Genomic DNA, 20,706 nt, shown 5'->3' with positions numbered 1-20,706 from the left:
ATTGTCTACCTGTTATATATGTGTTTATCACTTGTTATATCTTCTCCCACTTAGCCCACTGCGTGGTCTAAGTGTGAGAAGTTCGTGTTTTCTGTTGTTTTATTTGTTTTTCTATGTTTTTCTGTGTCTTTCTCCCACTTAGCCCATTGCTTGGTCTAAGTGTGAGAAGTTTTATGATTTTAGTTTTGCATTGATCTCTCTGTTCCCCCCTTCACGACGATGGCTTAGGGACAAGCTTGAGTGAAGTGGGAGGGGGAGAGGAGTCAATGCATTACCCGTATTACATGTTAAGAGTCTGTTAGTTTTAAGTATTGTCACATGAGCCAGTGGATTTAATACGGCATGATTCCCTTAGTGAAAGTAATTGAAGATAGGAGGCATTTCAACTTAGAAGCTTTTTCCTTAAATGAGCCTAGTTAATTTGAATGAAGCGAGAATGACGGAGAATGCCTCTACTTACTTAGTTGTGAAGCCCTACTATATAGTGAGTTATAAACCTCAGATAACTTTGAGCTAACAAATGTTTAAGGGCCACCACTGAATGCTTAGGGAAGAAGAGCTATGAAGGAGAAAGAAAAAAAGGGGGAATTGGGTTATGAAGGCATAAGCTGGACGAAGTCCAGGGTAAGGCGGTATAAGCTGGACGAAGTCCAGGAGAAAAAAATGGAGGAACAAGCTGGACAAAGTCCAGATAAAAAAAAAAAAAAAGAGAGAGAAGAAAAGAAAAAAAGAGGAGGAATAAGCTGGACGAAGTCCAGAGGGGGGAATGGTCTAAAACAGGAATAATGATAGCCTGACCCAGGAAGGAGAAAACTCTCATAACCCAACGCTTCAGTGGTGTAGCATTAACTTAAGAGAGAATCGATCCTAACATCCCTGGTGAGGAATGAGTGATCGAGTGAACCTAACAATTGGGTAAGTAGAGAGCTATCTTGACAAGCTGACAGATTGGCTAGGTAAAGGAAGGGAAAGGGCCTATTTGGAGGAGTGCAAACTATTGGAATGACCTTAATCTTGTGGGGACAGATGCCTAAAATTGAAACTAGCTCATGTATATATGTGTTTTGCGTGTTTGTGTGATTTTCTTATATTTCTTAGTTTTTCTTGAGTCTAGGTCTAGGAGTCGGTCAAGAGATAACCTCGCTTGAAATTTGCCTTATTCTTTTTCTTTTCTTGTCTTTATACTTGAGGACAAGTATGGTTTAAGTGTGAGCAGTTTGATAAGGCTAATTTCATGCATCGGTATGTGCAAAGTAATGTTATAATTTGCTGGGTCTAACACGTTTCCTAAGCCAGGTGTGTGAAGAAAATGGCTAGATCGAGGAAGTTATGGAGGAGATGGTCTAGCAGGAGAATGGAACGAAATGAGCAGGAATTACGAGGAAATTGGCGTGATAAAGGGAGTCTACAGCTGAGGGCAACAAAGTCATTATCAATACCTCGCTGGACCCACTAAAACGCCTATAAATAGAGAGGAGCATGCAGCGCAATGGATATAGTTTTTACTCTTCTTAGCTCATACATTTACACACACACTTGGGAAAAATTCTGGGGATAATCGTGATAGGGGGGTACTTTCTAAAGATCTCGAGTTTGGTAACACCGTCCTAGTGAGGGCGAAGATACAATTGTTTTAATTTCAGCTGTTTTTGCTAGTTTCCACCGTCGAACTTCACTTTTGGGAGTCGACTTTGATGTTGATGATGTTTAACTGCTTATCGCTCATGGATCTGAGTTTAGCTGTTTAATTTCAAGTTATTTTGCTTAGATCTCTCTGCTGTTAGCGTAATTCTTAAATTGCTATGTCGATCTCTGCTTATTTCGTTATTGAGGTGTTTGATGTGGAATTTGGTGACAGATCTGTGGTTGATTGAGTGTTCGGAGCTTAAATTTGTAAATCTGACGTGATGGAGAATTTCTTCTGTTTGGAGTCCGTGTCGGACGCTTGGATCCGGAGTGGATTTAGCGTCTGAAGTTGGTTTTGGCGTGTGAAAGAAACAGTAGTTGATAGACTTGTTTTATTTCCTTTGTTTTCTATTTCACTTCGTCTAGGTATGCAGATCTGTTAAGTTCTTCGTTATTTATGCATAGATTTGATTTCAAGTTAGTAGCCCTGTTTTTGATTTGCTTATGTGTTTTCTCAAGAAGTTTTATGCGAATTTGGTTGTAGAAGACGATGTCACTGTCAGTTAGTACGAGAGTTAGTTATTCTGCCACTTTCCAGTCGTACTCTGCTTTTTCTTAGATGTGGTCCCACCGTAGAATTATCTCCTAGGTCTAGCTGTTAGGTTAAGTTTCTTTCTAATATTCCCAAGTCAAGTTAATTTTAATTTTCCTCAACCCAAGAAAATGCGTGGCAGCAGCCAACACCAAAAATACTCCCAAATCCTTGATTACGAGTCTTACGCATCCTTCTCTGTGGGATCGATCCCTACTTCCCTATACTAGGTTTAGTAAAGTGGTTGAGGGTTTTTGAAGCGGGGAAGTACTTGTGTGTCCGACGACCGGGATTCCGCACAACCTACGAGTTCCTAGACCAAGTGATCTAGTGGACTTGCTGGATCTGGGGAACCTGCCTTATTTGAATATCGCAACACTACACTCACTACACTTGTACTGTCACATCCCAAGTAGCTTCAAGTTCCAATCGCCCGATCGGGCATTTTACGCAGATACACATTTTTGCCCTTTTTCACTTCGAGTATAAAAGTGTTCTCACTCATTTTCGAACCCTAACTTCCCCCACTGCAAAATAGAGAGAGAAATCGAGAGATTCAAGAGGATTGAAGGCAAGGAGGCTTCCATCTTCAAGAGATTGAAGAAGAAAGATTCTCCCCAACATCAAGTCCACCTTAGGGAGTTCTATTTTCCACTTCTACTATGTTTTCCTTTGATGTTCTTGTATTTACTTTTGTTTTAGCTATGAGTGGCTAAGTCTTTATTAGGGATATTGGTGAAGTTTGTATGGAATTCACGGGTTAAACCTTGATTTATGCTTATCTATCTCTTTGTGGTGGTTTTGTTGGTTATTGGGCTTTTTCATTGTCTAATTGCTTAGCTACCAATTGGATATGTCTTGTTCTAATTATTGTCATTGAGAGATGCTTAATTAGATTGTCAAATAATCAACAACTTCGTGCGTTTAATGTTATCGAGAGATGCATAGCTAGAAAGAGGGCTTGGGTCCATAGGTTTTCGGAGTCGGTCTTGAAGTGTAAGGAGGAGACTCCGACATTAGAGGCCGATCAACGCGTTAGATGCACCCGAGAGGGGGTCTAACCAATTAACTCGACCTTCCAAGCCACCCGTGAGACCCAATAGATGAGCATGATCTCTAGGTGAACACCCGTGATCCATACCAACGGATCCATATCCCTACCTTCCCAAATTTGTGTGAAAACTACCTTTCATTTGCTTACTTTACTAATTTGCTCTTATTTGCTTACTTGTTCTTTGATCTTAGTTAAGAAAAACCAAAAACCCCTTCTATTAGTCTAGATAGTGTTCAAAGTTGCATCGTAGTACTCAAGCCGGCATTTAGTCTTCGAGGATCGATAATTTCAACTTGCCACGTGCTACATACCCCATACACTCGTGGGTGACATATTGTTTGCAAATTTAGCATGAGTCAAGTTTTTGGCGCCGTTGCCGGGGACTAATTTGCTTTTGTGTTTGATATTGTGATAAGATAGAGAATACTAGTTTAGACATTTACTTGTTTTATTTAGTTTAGTTTTCTAGTTTAGCTCTAATTTCCCTTTGTTTCCTCTCTTGTGTTGTGTAGGTTTTTATGCTCACGCGCTCAAGGCATCTACCCCTTGAGCCGATTAATTTAGAGATAGAAGCCGCCAATAGAAGAAGAGGAGGACGAAGGAGGAGAGCACGAGCTCAACATTTAGTTGAGCCAATGGAAAATCCAAATGAGAACAACGAGGAAGTACCACCTCCACCTCCACCTCCCCTTAATCAAGACCAAATCATCCTTCAATTACAACAACAAATGGAGGAGATGAGAAGGGAAAGAGAGGAGGAAAGGAGAAGAGATGCACCGGTTAGAAATGCATTTGGGAACGTTAATATCCCAATGCCACCCATTGATCCAAGAGTGAATGCCAACAATTTTGAGTTGAAGACGACATTGATCCAATTTGTGGAGCAACGTGTTTTCTCGGGAAGGCCCACGGAGGATCCTAATATGCACTTAGCCAAATTCTTGGAGATTGCCAACACAACCAAGCTTAATGGGGTTTCCGAAGATACAATCAAGCTTAGGCTATTCCCATTCTCATTGACGGGATATGCTAGAGATTGGTTTGATAACCTTGAGCCGGGCTCGGTTATAAGTTGGGACGACTTAGCCAAAAAGTTCTTGGAGAGGTTCTTCCCTCTTAGCTCTACTCTCAACCTACAAGCGGAGATCTCCCATTTTAAAATGAAGAGCCAAGAGTCTATGTTTGAAGCATGGGAGAGATTTAACGCTTTGTTGAAGAAGTGTCCTAACCATGGGCTATCTCCGGGCCATCAAGTGAGCCTTTTCTATAATGGATGCTCGGAATTTATCAAAAGTCAACTAGACTTTGGTTCGGGGGGATCATTCTTAGACAAGGGGGTCGATGAGTGCAAGAAGATGCTTCAAAGGCTTGCATACACTAGCAAGAGTTGGAGCTTGGGTCGAGATGGCTCTATGCCGGTAGCTTCGGTTGTTGATTCGGATGCATTCAATCTCCTCAACCAACAAATGATGATTCTCAATCAAAAGGTGGATAGCATAAGTTTGGGGATGACACCCAATGTAGAGCCTCAATCTACCGTAGAGGATGTTAATTATATACATCAAGGATGAAATCAAGGGGGTAATCCAAGGAATTTCAACAATTATCGCCCTAACAATGGGGGTGGTAATTATTTAGGTTACCGCCCACCCTTTAATGCGCATCCAAACCTTTCATATGGGAATCCGAGTAATGCTATCCAACCATCTCCATCTCCCGGATTTGGAGCACCAAATGGGGATACCAATGCACCTAGCACTTCAAAGTCTTCGAGTGATGTTACCAATGAGCTTCTAAAAGCTATAATGGAGAAAACAGATGGGATTATGGAACACTCTACCAAGAGGATTGATAAAGTTGAGACGGCGGTAGTGGAGGTCACCACAAGATTGGGGGCTTTAGAGCATCAAGTGAGTCAAATTACTCAAGCCGTTGGACAAATACATCAACCGGAGCAATTTCCAAGCACTATAATTGCAAATCCTAAAGATTGCAAGGCAATCTACTTGAGGAGTGAGATAAGTTATGAGAGCCCTCCTATGCCCGAAGTGGAAACTAAGGAAGTACCCGAAGAAGAGAAAGAAGAAGAGGAAATAGAGGTGGAGTCACCTAACATGCCATCCGAGGATCAACCCGAGACAACTATACCTCCCAAGCCCATGGAAGTCAAAATTCCTTTTCCTCAAGTGGTGCAAAAGAAGAAATTAGATGAGAAGTTTGCAAAGTTTCTTGAGATCTTCAAGAGGGTGCACCTCAATATACCTCTCATTGAGGTACTCCAACAAATGTTCGGCTATCTCAAATTCTTGAAGGAGATTATGTCAAAGAAGAAGAAGTTGGTTGATTATGAAACCGTGAGCTTGACCGAGAATTGTAGTGCAATTATCCAACAAAAGATGCCGGCAAAGATGAAGGATCCGGGAAGCTTCAACATCTCTTGTGTGATCGGGAATGATAGGCAAACCAAGGCCTTGTGTGATTTGGGGGCAAGCATAAATCTTATGCCCTTAAGCTTCTTCCGGAAGTTAAAGTTTGGTGTTTTGAAGCCGACCACCATCACTCTTCAAATGGCGGATAAGTCCGTCAAGTTCCCCAATTGAATTCTTGAAAATGTCTTAGTAAGGGTGAATGATTTTATCTTCCCCGTAGACTTTGTAGTCTTGGACATGAAGGAGGATCCTAATGTTCCTCTCATTCTTGGAAGGCCATTCCTTGCAACCGGGAAAGCTTTAATTGATGTCACCAAGGGAGAACTCACCCTTAGGCATGGAAACAAGACGGCTATCCTCTCTATGTTAGACAAGATGAAACGCCATGAAATGGAAGAATCCAAGAGAGTAGAAGAGGTGCCTTTGGAAATTGAAGAGTGCAAGGTGATACAAGTGTCTAAGGATGTTGAAGTTGATAAGCCCTTGGAGGAGATCTTGGTCCCTAATTGGTTCTTTGAGCTTGAGAATGAAACAAGTTTAGGGGAGCAAAAGGAGGTGCCAAAATGGGAAAATGGTGAATCTCATGGAGTTGACCTTGGAGAAAATGACAAGCCTATTTAGTGGAAAAAGCGGCTAAACAAGCTCTATTTGGCCGCAAAAGCTAGGACGGGCCCCAATGAGGTGATCCAAGTGAGCTTGGACCATTAAGTGAAAGCTTGAAGACCGTCGGGCAAACGACGTTAAACAATTGTGCTATGGGGGAACCCCTAGTAGGTACAATTTTATGTAAGTCAATATGTTTTTCTCTCATTTTTAGGAGTTTTCTTAGTGTTTGTTTTGGTGAATCGTTTTAAGTGTGTTTAATGCCCCAATTACTTTCAAGTTGGGTATATTTTTGTTTTGTAGTTGTTGGAACAGGAAAATAGGAATGAAACAGTCAAAAAACCGAACACGGGAAAAATCCCAAGCATGTCATATGTTTCTAGAACTTGCCAAAATGACCTTGTGAGAATTAAGCCTATACTATCATGTAAAGTGTGTTTAATCTCAAGCATGTCATATGTTTCTAGAACTTGCTCGCGATCTCCTTGAGTCTACATAGTGGCTATATGGATAAGGGAGGATGTTAGACCATTTTTATTAGCCAAATTCTATTTTTACCCGTTAAGTTAATAATCCTTGTTAGCCCACTTTGAGCCTATAAACATTTTCTTTGACAAACCGAGGGGTTGGAATTTTCATTTCAAATTGCCTAAAGTAACATGTAATTTTCATTTCAAATTGCCTAAAGTAAATCGCATGGTGCCTTTTGTGCAAAAATTTTCGAAAATCTTGGTGATATGGCTAAGTAACATGTAATTTTCATTTCAAATTGTCTAAAGTAAATCACATGGTGCCTTGTCTTTTTGCCAAAATGACCTTGTGAGAATTAAGCCTATACTATCACTAAATGTGTGTTTTATCTCAAGCATGTCATATGTTTCTAGAACTTGCTCGCGATCTCCTTGAGTCTACATAGTGGCTATATGGATAAGGGAGGATGTTAGGCCATTTTTATTAGCCAAATCCTATTTTTACCCGTTATGTTAATAATCCTTGTTAGCCCACTTTGAGCCTATAAACCTTTTATTTGACAAACCGAGGGGTTGGAATTTTCATGTGGTACTTTTGAAAAATCAAAGAGAAATGTGGAAGTAGTGTTGGCAAATGAAAACAAGTTTTTTGAGTTAGAAAAGAAAAAGAAAGAAAAAAGAAAAAAAATAGTGATGATACCGTGCAAAGCATGGAGAAAAAGAAAAAAAAGGGAAAAAGAAAAGAAAAGAAAAATGGAAAAATAGTGAGCAATTGACATTTGGTGAAAAAGGGTGCCTTGAAGATTGGAAAAGACAAAACTGGAATGTTGATAGGTGAGAAGAGTCTAAGCAAAGCCTATAACTAGCTAAGATTAGGGAAGAAAGTTGGTGAAGTTGAATATGTCATATCTTGGGGATTAAAGTCACTTTGGCCAAAAATTACCCTACCTATCCAAAGAGCCTACATTACAACCTATAGAAAAGACCTTTCGGACCTTAGATCTTTAGTCACACCGTAGTAGATGAGAGTGTAGATTTCGAGCAAGCATATGGTAAACTATGCATGATTTGATGATTTGAGAGTTATGTCATGAGCTTATACACTTTGAGAGTGAGTGAAATTTCTAAAATGCACATTGCATTTTCTCCTTGTGGGGGCAAATTGGCAAGATTGATTACATGATAGTAACTTGAAGCTATATTTCATAATACTTTACATGCATACGAGGCCATTGATACTTGTTGTTTATTTTATTTCTACTGAGGCAATGATGACACTCCGCATCCTTACATGAGTTTGTTTTCTTATTTTCTTCTTCTTGTTCGAGGACAAACAAGTGTTTAAGTTTGGGGGAGTTGACAAACTCATAGTTTAGGATGGTTTTAGAGGTATTTAACCCATGTTTTTGTTGAATTAAGGTGTTTATAATAGGTTTTCACTCATATAGTCTTTGATTTGATGAAATTATGAGTTTGTTGGGATTTTGAAGTAAAAACAGGTTAAAACGGAAAAAAAAAGGAGCAAATGGATGATTCCAGGGACTTCGCCCGATCGGGCGTTTTGAAGCGCAGTGAATTCCAGAGAGAAAACCCGTTCAGGCTTTTCGCATCCGACAAACAGCCCGATCGGGCGTTTTGGGTTGGCATCGCGATACTCCCGGATTGCCTGATCGGGCGTTCCTCATAGTGCCAATCGCCCGATCGGGTGTTTTACGCAGATACACATTTTTGCCCTTTTTCACTTCGAGTATAAAAGGGTTCTCACTTATTTTCGAACCCTAACTTCCCCCACTGCAAAATAGAGAGAGAAATCGAGAGATTCCAGAGGATTGAAGGCAAGGAGGCTTCCATCTTCAAGAGATTGAAGAAGAAAGATTCTCCCCAACATCAAGTCCACCTTAGGGAGTTCTATTTTCCACTTCTACTATGTTTTCCTTTGATGTTCATGTATTTACTTTTGTTTTAGCTTCCATTATGAGTGGCTAAGTCTTTATTAGGGATATTGGTGAAGTTTGTATAGAATTCATGGGTTAAACCTTGATTTATGCTTATCTATCTCTTTGTGGTGGTTTTGTTGGTTATTGGGCTTTTTCATTGTCTAATTGCTTAGCTACCAATTGGATATGTCTTGTTCTAATTATTGTCATTGAGAGATGCTTAATTAGATTGTCAAATAATCAACAACTTCGTGCGTTTAATGTTATCGAGAGATGCATAGCTAGAAAGAGGGCTTGGGTCCATAGGTTTTCGGAGTCGGTCTTGAAGTGTAAGAAGGAGACTCCGACATTAGAGGCCGATCAACGCGTTAGATGCACCCGAGAGGGGGTCTAACCAATTAACTCGACCTTCCAAGCCACCCGTGAGACCCAATAGATGAGCATGATCTCTAGGTGAACACCCGTGATCCATACCAACGGATCCATATCCCTACCTTCCCAAATTTGTGTGAAAACTACCTTTCATTTGCTTACTTTACTAATTTGCTCTTATTTGCTTTCTTGTTCTTTGATCTTAGTTAAGAAAAATCAAAAACCCCTTCTATTAGTCTAGATAGTGTTCAAAGTTGCATCTTAGTACTCAAGCCGGCATTTAGTCTTCGAGGATCTATAATTTCAACCTTCCACGTGCTACATACCCCATACACTTGTGGGTGACATATTGATTGCAAATTTACGCATTCGGCCGCCCCCTTCCATCCGAGGGAAAAACTAGCACCTCGGTCCCATCCTCGTCTGTCGCCTCCCCGGCGGCGGCTGCGGATTTCACCACAGTACTCCACATGTACGCCACCGTGACGGCGAAAGTACAGATGTTAACTAGGCCGGGCTTTTTCGACATAACAATATCCTTGAGTTTTTTAATATCAGACTGATGGAGTGTGAACACGGCCCGACTCTTTTAGTAGGCACATGCGAGCTTGATTGAGTCAGCGGAATATTCCTCATAGTGCTCCATAAATTGTCGCTTACGCCCTTGATATCTCCAAATACGGATCTATCAAAAAGCGGCGGCGATGAGCAATCATTGATTCGTCTCGGCCCAGACCGAGACGAATCGGAACACGGACCTTGCCTCGCCGAGGTAGTGATGATTGCCTACCCCGATGCAGATGTCGTGGCCGGGGAAGAGGGTGGCCTGGAGAGCGTTGAGAGGGGAAATTTTGTAATTTTCCTCCTCGGTTATCGGGGGCATTGCGGGGAGGAATTCGTAGAACTGATTGGAGTCTCGAGCGTGGCATCCGGTGTCTTCGTTGAAGTCACGGTGGGAGACGGCGATCGTGAGCCGGGCGGTGTCACCGGAGAGGTAGCGGATGAAGGGGCAGGATTTTTCGGTGTCGAGAGGGTAGAGGAGGTTTCCGGCGATGGGAAAATAGTGTTTGAGGGTGAGAGAGAGGGAGTGTTTGAGGTTTGGAACGATGGTGGTGGAGAATTCGGCCTCTGTGAAGGGATGGTTGTAGAAGATGAGGCGGCAGATGGGGTGAAAAAGTTTTGTTGAATTATTGGGCTTGCTATTCACTATTCGGTGGTATTTTATCTCAATATATAAAATTTAGGAGTATCATTATGTTTGGTCACAATCTTTGATCAGAAAATTAATGTCATGATGATAAGATTTACTTCCTCTGTCCCTCATCTTATGATGACCCTCCTTTCTTAGGTGGTATAAGATTTATATAAGATTTATATGACTTTATTTTGTGTGTAAAGTGGAGAAAATAAAGTAAGAGAGAGAATAAAATAGAAATAAATGCATCTTGGTTGGGACAATAGAGAGAGTAACACTTTTATTAACTTTTACTTTATTCTCTTTTTTATCTTTCCTTCTTTTTCATCTTTCATACTTTATTCTCTCTACTTAACTCAATAAATATCATTTTTCTTAAATTGCGTAAACAAATTCATTAATTATGACAGAGGGAGTATAATTCAGGGCTTGTTCACCTTCCTTTGTATGGGATGCCAAGATACACAACCTAATGTGGTATGAGGGTGCGATTCCATATATTTCATTATGAATTCTTTCCTTCAGTGAGGCAGAAATTAGGCAAGTTTGCAGGTTTGTGCATATACTCCCTCTATCTTAGTGTAAGTGACAAATTTCATTTTAGTATGTGTTTTGTGAAAATTATAATAAAATGAGAGGAGTAGTTTCATAAATGACCTCGTCCAATTTGAAAAATGGGGAGGGTGGGGGGCTCAGAATTTGTGGGGAGTAAAAAATGGTAAGGGTAGTTCCATAAACTTCATTACATTTCGTGATCAATTTCTTAATGCTATTTTATAAACCTTCTTTAGTGGAAACAATGAATGCTGCCATTTACAACACTCAACAATGCGGGCCCTCATATATTTCAAGGACTAAGAGCATCACCAACGCGGAGAGGACGGGCCGCAATTCGCAAGTCCCGGCCCGGGCCATTCGTTAGACAGAAGAGAGCCACGACATGGGACAGTCCCGGTGCCGCAGTTGCATCCCGGGGCCGCTCCCGGGGTCCAGCCCGGCACAGGGTTAGCCGTGCCCGTAACGCAGATCGCAAGTCCCGGACCGGTGTTGGATGTCTTCAGGGCAGGCCGCAGGTACCCTATTTTTTATTTTTTTGCTGTTGGGATTTAAATCCTTGAATAAATGGAAGAAGAAATGGAGAGGAAGAAGAGGGAGAGAGAGAGAAGCGTCACTTTTAGTGTTGGGAATTGGGAGTATAAATTATGATTATAATTTTATATTGGAAAGTGGGAAGGGGAGTATAATTATAATTTTATATTAGGAATTGGGGAGTGATAAAATTAAAATTGAAATTTATAATTTGTAGTTTATAATTTTCTCTGATCAATATTTTTTAATGTCTAGATTATAATTTATAATTTTTTAATTAAAAATAATATTTTCATATTATAATTGCTCAACATTTTCAATTTTTACAAGTAAAATAGGTTAGAGTTATGAATAGTGTAATTTAATAGTTGTGGCCTGGGATGGGGCCTGTAGGGTTAGAGGAGTTGTGGCCTGGGACTCAAAGTTAGGGGAATGATGACGTGGAGGGGACTTGGGGCCCAGATGTCGAACACTTCACAAACAATCACTGGGAATTGCGGAATTTCATCTATTGTGGAGATCCCACCGGTCAGTTGGCAACGGTCACAGCCTTTGCAGAACTCGTATGCATCCCTGTTTAGAGTCGGCCAATAGAATCCGCTATCCAGCACCTTCCTTGCAGTTTTCCTTGGTCCGAAGTGCCCTCTACATGCCAAAGAGTGACAATGTATTAGTGCATCCCGTTGCTCCCAGTCAGGAACACATCTCATTATAACTTGGTCGGCCCCTGCCTTCCACAAGTATGGATCGTCCCAGAAATAATACTTCGCTTCACTCTTGATCTTCATCCTCTGAGCCCTCGTCACGTTTGGCACCATTGGGAACTCTCCCGTCACTAGATAGTGTGCCAAGTCCGCAAACCAGGGTTCCTGACCTATCTTCTCCTTCCCTTTGGTTGTCATATCCTGACCCGTAAGCTTCATTATTTCTTCCCAATCGATCTTCCTTGCGGAGAAAATCACCTCACATAAATATTCTTCTGGGGATCGATCATGCACATCTTCACTGTTCCCTTCTTGCACTATTCTGCTCAAATGGTCCGCTACCTTGTTTTCGACTCCCTTCTTGTCTTCTACTTCCCAATCAAATTCTTGCAATAGAAGTACCCATCCGATCAGTCGGGGTTTTGACTCTTTCTTTGCAATGAGATACTTAATGGTTGCATGGTCAATATAGACGATGACCTTGGATCCTAATAGGTACTGCTTGAACTTCTCGAAAGAATACACAACAGCCAACATTTCTTTCTCGGTGGTGTCATAATTTCGGTGTGCTTGATTTAAGGTTTTGGAGGCATAGAATATCACGTACCTTTTCCCATCGATCTTCTGACCCAGTACGGCTCCCATGGCATAGTCACTAGTATCGCACATCACCTCAAAGGGGTGATCCCAGTTAGGAGCTTGGATAATTCGTGCAGATATTAACTTTTCCTTGAGGAGGTTAAAGGCAGCCTTGCAATGCTCGTTGAAAACGAACTCCACCTCATTCTGGAGAAGTCTGGTAAGAGGTTTGGCGATCTTAGTGAAGTCCTTGATAAATCTCTGATAAAAACCAACGTGCCCCAGAAAACCTCTTATCCCCTTCTGGTCAGTAGGAAAAGGCAACTTAGATATGACGTTTACCTTGGCTTGGTCCACCTGGATTCCTCTTTCTGACACTACGTGTCCTAAGACAATCCCTTCTGTAACCATAAAATGGCATTTCTCGAAATTCAAAACCAGACTCTTTGCCTGGTACCTCTCTAGTACGACACCCAAATGTTGCAAGCACGAGTTGAGAGAGTCTCCGTAGACCGTGAAATCATCCATGAAGATCTCTATGCAATTGATACGCTCGGATTTTGCACTATTTTAAGGCCATTATTTGGTCCATTTTTTATGTCAAAGTCACTCTACACGTCCATTATTTGCATATTTTGTCTATTTTGGTATTTTGACGTGTTTTGTGAGAAATGTGCATAATTGAGCCGAAAAAGGGAGCCAAACGCCAAGTTTGGGAATCTGGAGTCAGACGGCGACCGGCGACCGCCGCGGATGTCTGCGGCGACCGCCGCGCCCCGGCGGGCAGATCAATGCAGCGGTCCACCTCGGAAAATATGCTTGGAAGAGAAGTCTCGTCCGGCAACTGCCGGAAGATGTGCGGCGGTCCGCCGCCGAGAGAACAGACTCTCTGGACTCCAACGCGGCGACCGCCGGCCAAGGTGCGGCGGCCCGCCGGAGAAAGGCGGCGAATCCGAAAAGCCCTAGATTTGCGCCCAGTTTTACCATATTTTGGAGATTTTTTTCCTTCTACAATAAGGCATGGCTTTTCCCTATAAATAAGGCATCAAGCTTCATCAAAAAGAGAGAACTTCTACTTGCAAAAGTATTTCATAGAGATCAAGACCTAGAGTACTTCATTGGTGCAAGGAGTTGGAGAAGGATTTCAAGAACATCATGAACGACAAGGATTCAACCCACGGGTTTTATTTGCTTTAGTTTTATGTTCAAATTGTCTTCCATTCAATCTATGTTTTTAGCTTATTCAATTATGTGTAACTAAACTCATAGTATTCTAGGGATGTGTTAGTAACGACTTTGGTTATACAAATTCCTTTTTCTATTTAATATCCGTTTTGTTTTTACTTTGTTTCTTCCCTAAGTAGTTTTGATGCTGCATGATTGAGTGACACAATCATGTATGATTTAATATAACTTGCTTCATAACCGTGACAGAGTTTTAGCGAATTAGATTCACTTAGTTGACACTACAGTTAGCTTCCCTTAAAACGGCACTGTTAATTGAGAGTGAGGACTTTTCAAGGGTCTTAGGAGCTTTTTGGAGTTACGTGTTAGGATTGACAACCCTAATCTTGTAATCAACATTTGTATCGCATGAGCATAAGCTAGGTGACTCGTCCTTTCAAAGTATAAACTGTGCTAGGATATTGTAGTTGGAATTTTGTATAACCATAACTGTGAACACACATCCCTAGGATTCCCTTATCTCTATTGTCTTCCTCTTGATTTATCTGCTTTTAGTTGATCTATGCTTTCTATTGTTTTTAGTTTTTCAAAAGTTTTCAAAACCCAATTGTTTTTTGATAAGGCTAATTTCATGCATCGGTTATATGGTGAAAAGCACTATATTTTACTGGGTCTAACACGGTTTTTAAGCCAGGTGTGTGACAGAATCGCTAGATCCAGGAGAAGCTGGAGGAAACGGACTAGCGAAGGAATGAAGGAAAAGTGAGCAGAATTGAAGGAAAAGGAGGCTAGAAGAAGGGAGTCAATAGCTGAGGGCAACAAAGACTATCTATACCTCGCTGGGCCCCACTTCAACGCCTATAAATAAAGGAGCATGCAACACACAATAGAGATACGATTTTATTCCGCTCTTAGCTCACACACAACACACACACTTGGTAAATGGAAGTTCTGGGGTAGTTTAGGGTTTTAAGGGGTCTCATCTTCAGAGGAAGTCCGTCGTAACACCGTCCGCGTGAGGGCGAAGATACAATCTATTCACTTTCGGTTCTTTTGCACTTTATTTCGTTCGAACTTCACTTTTGGAAGTCGATTTGGTTGTTGATGTTACTGATTATCTATGCATTCCTTTAGTTTCTGTTATATTTGTGTTATCTCGTGTTGATCTACGTTGATCCTGTTGTTTGAAGTTTTATTTCGGCAAGTTGCATGTTAATCTCTGTTTTTGTCACTTTGGTGCTTGATCTGGGGAATTTGGCGGTAGATCTGTGGTGTTGTTGTTGATCGGAGGTTGTTTGTTGAATCTGAAGTTATGGAATGTTTTTGGCTGGAGTTTGTGTCGGATGCTTGGATCCGGAGTGGATTTAGCATTCGAGGTTGGATCTGAACAGGGGATTCAAGTTGTGCATGGATTTTTGAGTTTTATGTTTACCTTCTATTTTACTTCGTCTAATAGCCGTAGATCTGTTTAGTTCTTAATTGCTCTTCGTTAAATCGCTAAAATCCGGTCTGCTCTATTTTCCGATTACGTTTTCATACCTGTTTCTTCTAAGTTTTTGTGAAATTTGATTTGAAGAAGATGATGTCGCTGTTAGTTAGTTGTTTTCCCAGCTTTTCGTCCGTACTTGCTTTTTTCAGTCATAGTCCCCACCGTCAGTTTATTTCCTAGGTCTAGGTAGTTTAGAACAGTTTCTTAGATCTAGTGATGTCTCGATTCCAGTTTACATGCGCGATTTCTGTTTTGCCTAGATCTAGTTGTTAGCGTAGCAGATTTCAATTCCAAAGTTTAGTCTAATTTCCTCAACCCAAAAAAATGCGTGGCAGCAGCCAACCCAAAAATAATTTCCAAATCCTTGAGCATTTTCGTTACGCATCCATCTCTGTGGGATCGATCCCTACTTCCCTGTGATAAGTTTTAGTATACGTGGTTGAGGGTTTTTGAAGAATTATTTTGTGTGTCCGACGACCGAGATTTTCCAACGACCAGTGAGCTCCTAGATCCTGTGATCTAGTAGATTTGCTAGACCTAGGAAACTTGTTATTCTTTTCTGTGCACACAGTCTAAGCGAAAAATCGGTATCTTCAAATGGCGCCATTGCCGGGGATGGATGGCGTTTATTATTATTGCGTTGGAGGATTTGGTGTAAATAATTTAATTTCTGTTATTTTGTTCTCCTTCACAATTTATGAACACGGGCTTCCAAGCTGGAAGTTGGGCTAGTTCATCTGGGTCAGGGAGCGGCCGATACAAGTGGCAAGTCAAGGAGTTTACGTCCACTATCACCACCAGATCAGGTTTGAGGACAGTGGACCCATTTTTGTTCGAATTAGAAAGTGAAAAGGAGTCGAATTCGTCAGGAGAAGAAGACCCGAAGTCGTCAACAGAAACAGAGCGTTCCGAGACTGAGGAGGAGGAAGAACCAAATATGGCTCATTTAGTAGATCCCGATACGGAGATAGGGTCACTTACCGCACATCTCGACGGTGAACCAGCCCATGCCATAGTCTCAAACCCGTGTCAGAGGTCTATTGATATCAAGACAAATGTGCTCGGAGTTTTGCCCACATTCTCTGGACGAAGGAACGAATGTCCTTACAAATTCTTGAACGAGTTCAGCAAGCCGTGCAAAGATTCAAAAACGCCCCAACGAGGCGACTGAGGAGGACTACCGTTTACGTGCAGTTCCGTTTGCCCTCAAAGGGGAGGCTAATACTTGGCTGCTAAGGCTTCCACCAGACTCGATTAACACATAGAAAGATTTCAAGCTGGAGTTCTTGGATTATTTTTTCCCTTCCAACAAGACGAATGCGTTGAAGAAGGAGATTCAGGAGTGCAAGCAGGAATATGATGAGTCTCTGAGTTCTTATTGGTCCCTGGTTCAAGGGACTGTTGGATGCTTGTCCAAACCACAGGATGATTGAAGCGGAGACTTACTATCTATTTTACGAAGGAGCAAACCCTGAGTCAAAGGAATTGATGAATTCCTCGAGCGGGGGAAATTTTGCCAAGAATAAAGCAAGTGAAGCCAGAGAGACTTTGGGAAGGCTGATTGAGGCGAAGAAGGCCTATGATAACCCGCGAAGCATATTGAGGAGGGGGTCAGCCAATGCAGTAACGGAATAGGATGACAAGAAGGTGGAAGACAGGATAGATAAATTGGAGAAAGCATTGCTGAACGCAATTGAGAAATACAACCCTCATGCTCCAGCAGAAAATGAGAAACCCCCTGGTCCAGAGGAAAGACAACTTCAGCCTTATTACAGTCAGCCCTGTGAAGGGGAATGCCAAGCTCAAGCAAATTCGATGGGTAGCTGGAATCCAGATGGAAGTTGGAACCAGGGAAGACAGAGGGATGCCCCATGGAGGACTCACCTCAATTTTAGATGGACTGACCATGATCAAGGTCAGCCACCCCCACTGCAGCTCACGAATTATGCACACCCTCCAGAGAGGCAGTCCAACTGGTCAGGAAAAAGTCAAGAGGGGCAATTGCAACTGGGATACAGGAATCAAGACCATACCAATTGGGGAAATAGGAATCAGAACAACCCAGGAAGCTCTTATGTGCCACCTCACCAGAGAAATAACCAGGGGAACTATCAGAATTCCCAACCGAATCATCAAGAGAATCAAGGGTCTAGCAATCAGTACAACAACCATCAAGGAAATCAAGGGAACTATCGGCAGAACCAAGGTCAAGGATCGAATTTTAATCAATTCAACTCCAGGCCACAAAGGAGTTTGGATGACATGGTCCACGACCTGGTGAATTCACAGCAGTTCATGCAGAATAACTTGCATTCCAACAACGACGTGGTGCACAAGTTGCAAGACGCTCAGTCGGAACATAAAGCCGCCATGGATATGATGGCGAAGCAACTGTCCCAGATTGCAGTTTCTTTGAATGAGATAAGGGGAAATGAAGGGAAACTTCCTGCCACAGTCAAACCACCGGACCGAGCGAACATTAGTCAAATCACCTTGAGATCCGGGAGAGTCTATGAAGGACCGACCCTGGAGATTGACGAGGAGGTACCCATACAAGCTAGTAAAGGGAAAGAAGGTCAAGTGTTCCAAGGGGATAGCCCTAGACCCAGAGAAGTCCTTGTTCAGGATGACCTCCAGAAGGGAGATTTAGGGGGATCTCTGCCTCGACCAAGTGATCCATTTTTCCTAGATCCAGAACCTGAGGTAGTAAGCAAGGAAGGAAGTAGGGAAGTTGGTGAAACCCAGGCTGGGAGTTCCACAAATGCAATGAAGCAAGCAAAACCATTTCCATACCGGGGGGAAGCAAAGAAAAAGAAGGATGATTCAGAGGATCTCATGGAGATTTTTAGCAAACTGGAAATCAACCTGCCATTCTTGCAAGCCCTAAAAATGCCTGCTTTCAGCAAGTTCATCAAGGAATTCATTGCAGGGAAGACCAAACCAGACGGGAAGATTGTGATCGGGGAGAATGTGTCTGATGTGATACAAAAGAGAAGGATGCCCTCGAAATGCACAGACCCAGGTATGTTCACATTACCCATTTATCTAGGGGACATCAAGGTCGAGCATGCTATGTGTGATCTAGGGGCATCTATCAACGTTTTACCGCTTTCGATCTACAAGAAATTGACAGGGGTAAGGATGGTCGCTACCAAAGTGGTAATCCAGTTAGCAAATAGAACTTGCATTTGTCCTGAAGGTGTGTTGGAAAATGTCATAGTTAAAGTGCATGATTTTCTAATCCTGCTGATTTCTATGTGATCAAGATGAATGATAATGAGTCTGCTGAGTCTAGTGGCGTACTTTTAGGGAGACCATTTTTGCGTACTGCTAAGACCATTATCGATGTCTTCGATGGAAAAATTAGTTTAGATTATAATGGGGAAAAATATACATTTAGCATAGATGAGGGGATGAAAAGGCCATTAGATGTTGATAATCTGTATGCTATTGATGTTATTAACCCCCTAGTCCAAGAATATCTTGAGACGGAATTGATACAGGAACAAATTGACAACTCGGAGTTGAGCCATTTAATTGACAGAGAAGTTGAAGGGTGGTGTGCAACAATGAACACAACGGAGTTAACAGATGAGGAACTCACAGAGGCCATCATGGAGTTTTGCAGAGATCCCGAGTCGCCTAGATCAAGGGGATCGGCTCACGTGGCTAGTCTGGAGAATTCTCCTGGGTCTGGGAAGGAGGCAATACCGGATATTGCGTAAAAAAAATCCCTTGCCCCAGTGAGACGAATGAAACAGCAGAAGGAACTGAAGACACTTCCACCAGGCCTCAAGTATGCTTACTTGGAAGAAAATGAGGCATTCCTAGTAATAGTCAACAGCGGCCTGACCAAGGAACAGGAGAAGGAATTGTTGGAAGCCATCAGACGAAACAAGAAAGCAATAGGGTGGACTTTATCAGATTTAGTAGGAATCAGCCCTGATCTTTGTATGCACCACATCCTTCTAGAAGAAGGTGCAAAGGCTCATCGAGATGCACAACGGAAACTGAATCCGAACATGCGAGAGGAAGTTCTGAAGGAGGTGTTAAAATTGCTTGCTCTAGGGATCATCTACTCCATTCCGGACAGCGAGTGGGTCAGTCCTGTCCATATGGTGCCTAAAAAGTCTGGAATACAGGTGGTCACGAATGAAAAGAACGAGTTGGTGCCCACTAGGCTGGTGACGGGGTGGAGGATGTGCATCGACTACAGGAAATTGAACGAGGCCACAAAAAAGGATCATTTCCCACTACCTTTCATTGATCAGATGTTAGAAGGATTGGCTGACAAACAGTAATTTGGTTTCCTTGATGGATACAGTGGCTATTTCCAGATCTACTTTAACCCAGAGGACCAAGGGAAAACCACATTCACGTGCCCCTTTGGTACATATGCATACCGAAGAATGCCGTTTGGATTGTGTAATGCACCAGGAACGTTCCAGCGGTGTATGATGAGCATTTTTTCGGATCTGTTGGAAGTATGCATTGAGATATTCATGGACGATTTTACCGTATACGGAAACTCATTCGATACTTGTTTGGCCAGCCTTGATCTAGTGCTAAAGAGATGCCAAGAAAAACATTTAGGGTTGAATTTCGAAAAATGCCACTTCATGGTGACAGAAGGCATTGTCCTGGGTCACGTGGTTTCTGTGAGAGGAATACAAGTAGACAAAGCAAAGGTAGATGTGGTATCAAAGTTACCATACCCCACGAACCAAAAAGAGGTTAGAGGCTTCCTAGGTCACGCAGGTTTTTATAGGAGGTTTATCAAGGATTTCGCGAAAATCGCGCAACCGCTCACTCATTTGTTGCACAACGAGGTGGAATTCGTCTTTGACGAAGGGTGCAAGAAGGCATTTCAGTTGCTCAAAGACAGACTCGTGTCAGCACCAATTATCAGGGCGCCAGACTAGAATCACCCTTTCGAGATAATGTGCGACGCGAGTGATTTCGCTGTGGGAGCTGCCCTGGGACAGAAGATCGACGGAAAAAGTTATGTGATCTTCTATGCTTCTAAAACTCTGAATCAGGCTCAGAAGAATTATGACACCACGGAGAAGGAAATGTTGGGCTGTCGTATACTCGTTTGAAAAATTCCGACCCTACCTTCTTGGGTCGAGGGTTATAGTCTTCACGGATCACGCAGCAATAAAGTACTTACCTGGCTAAGAAAGAGTCTAAGCCGAGGTTGATCCGTTGGGTGTTGCTCTTGCAGGAGTTTGATTGGGAAGTAAGAGACAAAAGAGGAACTGGAGAATAGAGTAGCCGATCACTTGAGCAGAATATATCAAGGGGAAACAGAAGAGGCCATACCCGATGCTTTCCCCGAAGAGCATTTGTATTTTCTGGAGAAATTTCCTAGACCAATTAGCT

The 20,706-nt window shown here is 42.2% G+C and overlaps 1 protein-coding gene and 1 non-coding gene across 2 annotated transcripts in view; both read right to left on the bottom strand.

Annotated features, from left to right (window-relative positions):
• Positions 1–4,402: 4,402 nt before the first annotated feature.
• LOC125197587 lies at positions 4,403–4,509 on the bottom strand. The gene has a single exon (XR_007172123.1). It is a non-coding gene; the product is annotated as a small nucleolar RNA R71 (small nucleolar RNA).
• Positions 4,510–20,620: 16,111 nt separating this feature from the next.
• Positions 20,621–20,706, bottom strand: part of LOC125195113 (cationic amino acid transporter 1-like) — a 1,872-nt gene continuing 1,786 nt past the window's right edge. Inside the window, exon 4 of the mRNA XM_048093308.1 lies at positions 20,621–20,704. Coding sequence (XP_047949265.1) covers positions 20,621–20,704 — 84 coding nt within the window. The remainder of the gene's footprint in view (positions 20,705–20,706) is intronic.

Source organism: Salvia hispanica, chromosome 6, assembly GCF_023119035.1.
Source record: "Salvia hispanica cultivar TCC Black 2014 chromosome 6, UniMelb_Shisp_WGS_1.0, whole genome shotgun sequence".
Classification (NCBI taxonomy): Eukaryota; Viridiplantae; Streptophyta; class Magnoliopsida; order Lamiales; family Lamiaceae; genus Salvia; species Salvia hispanica.
This window is presented reverse-complemented; position numbering and strand designations above follow the sequence as displayed.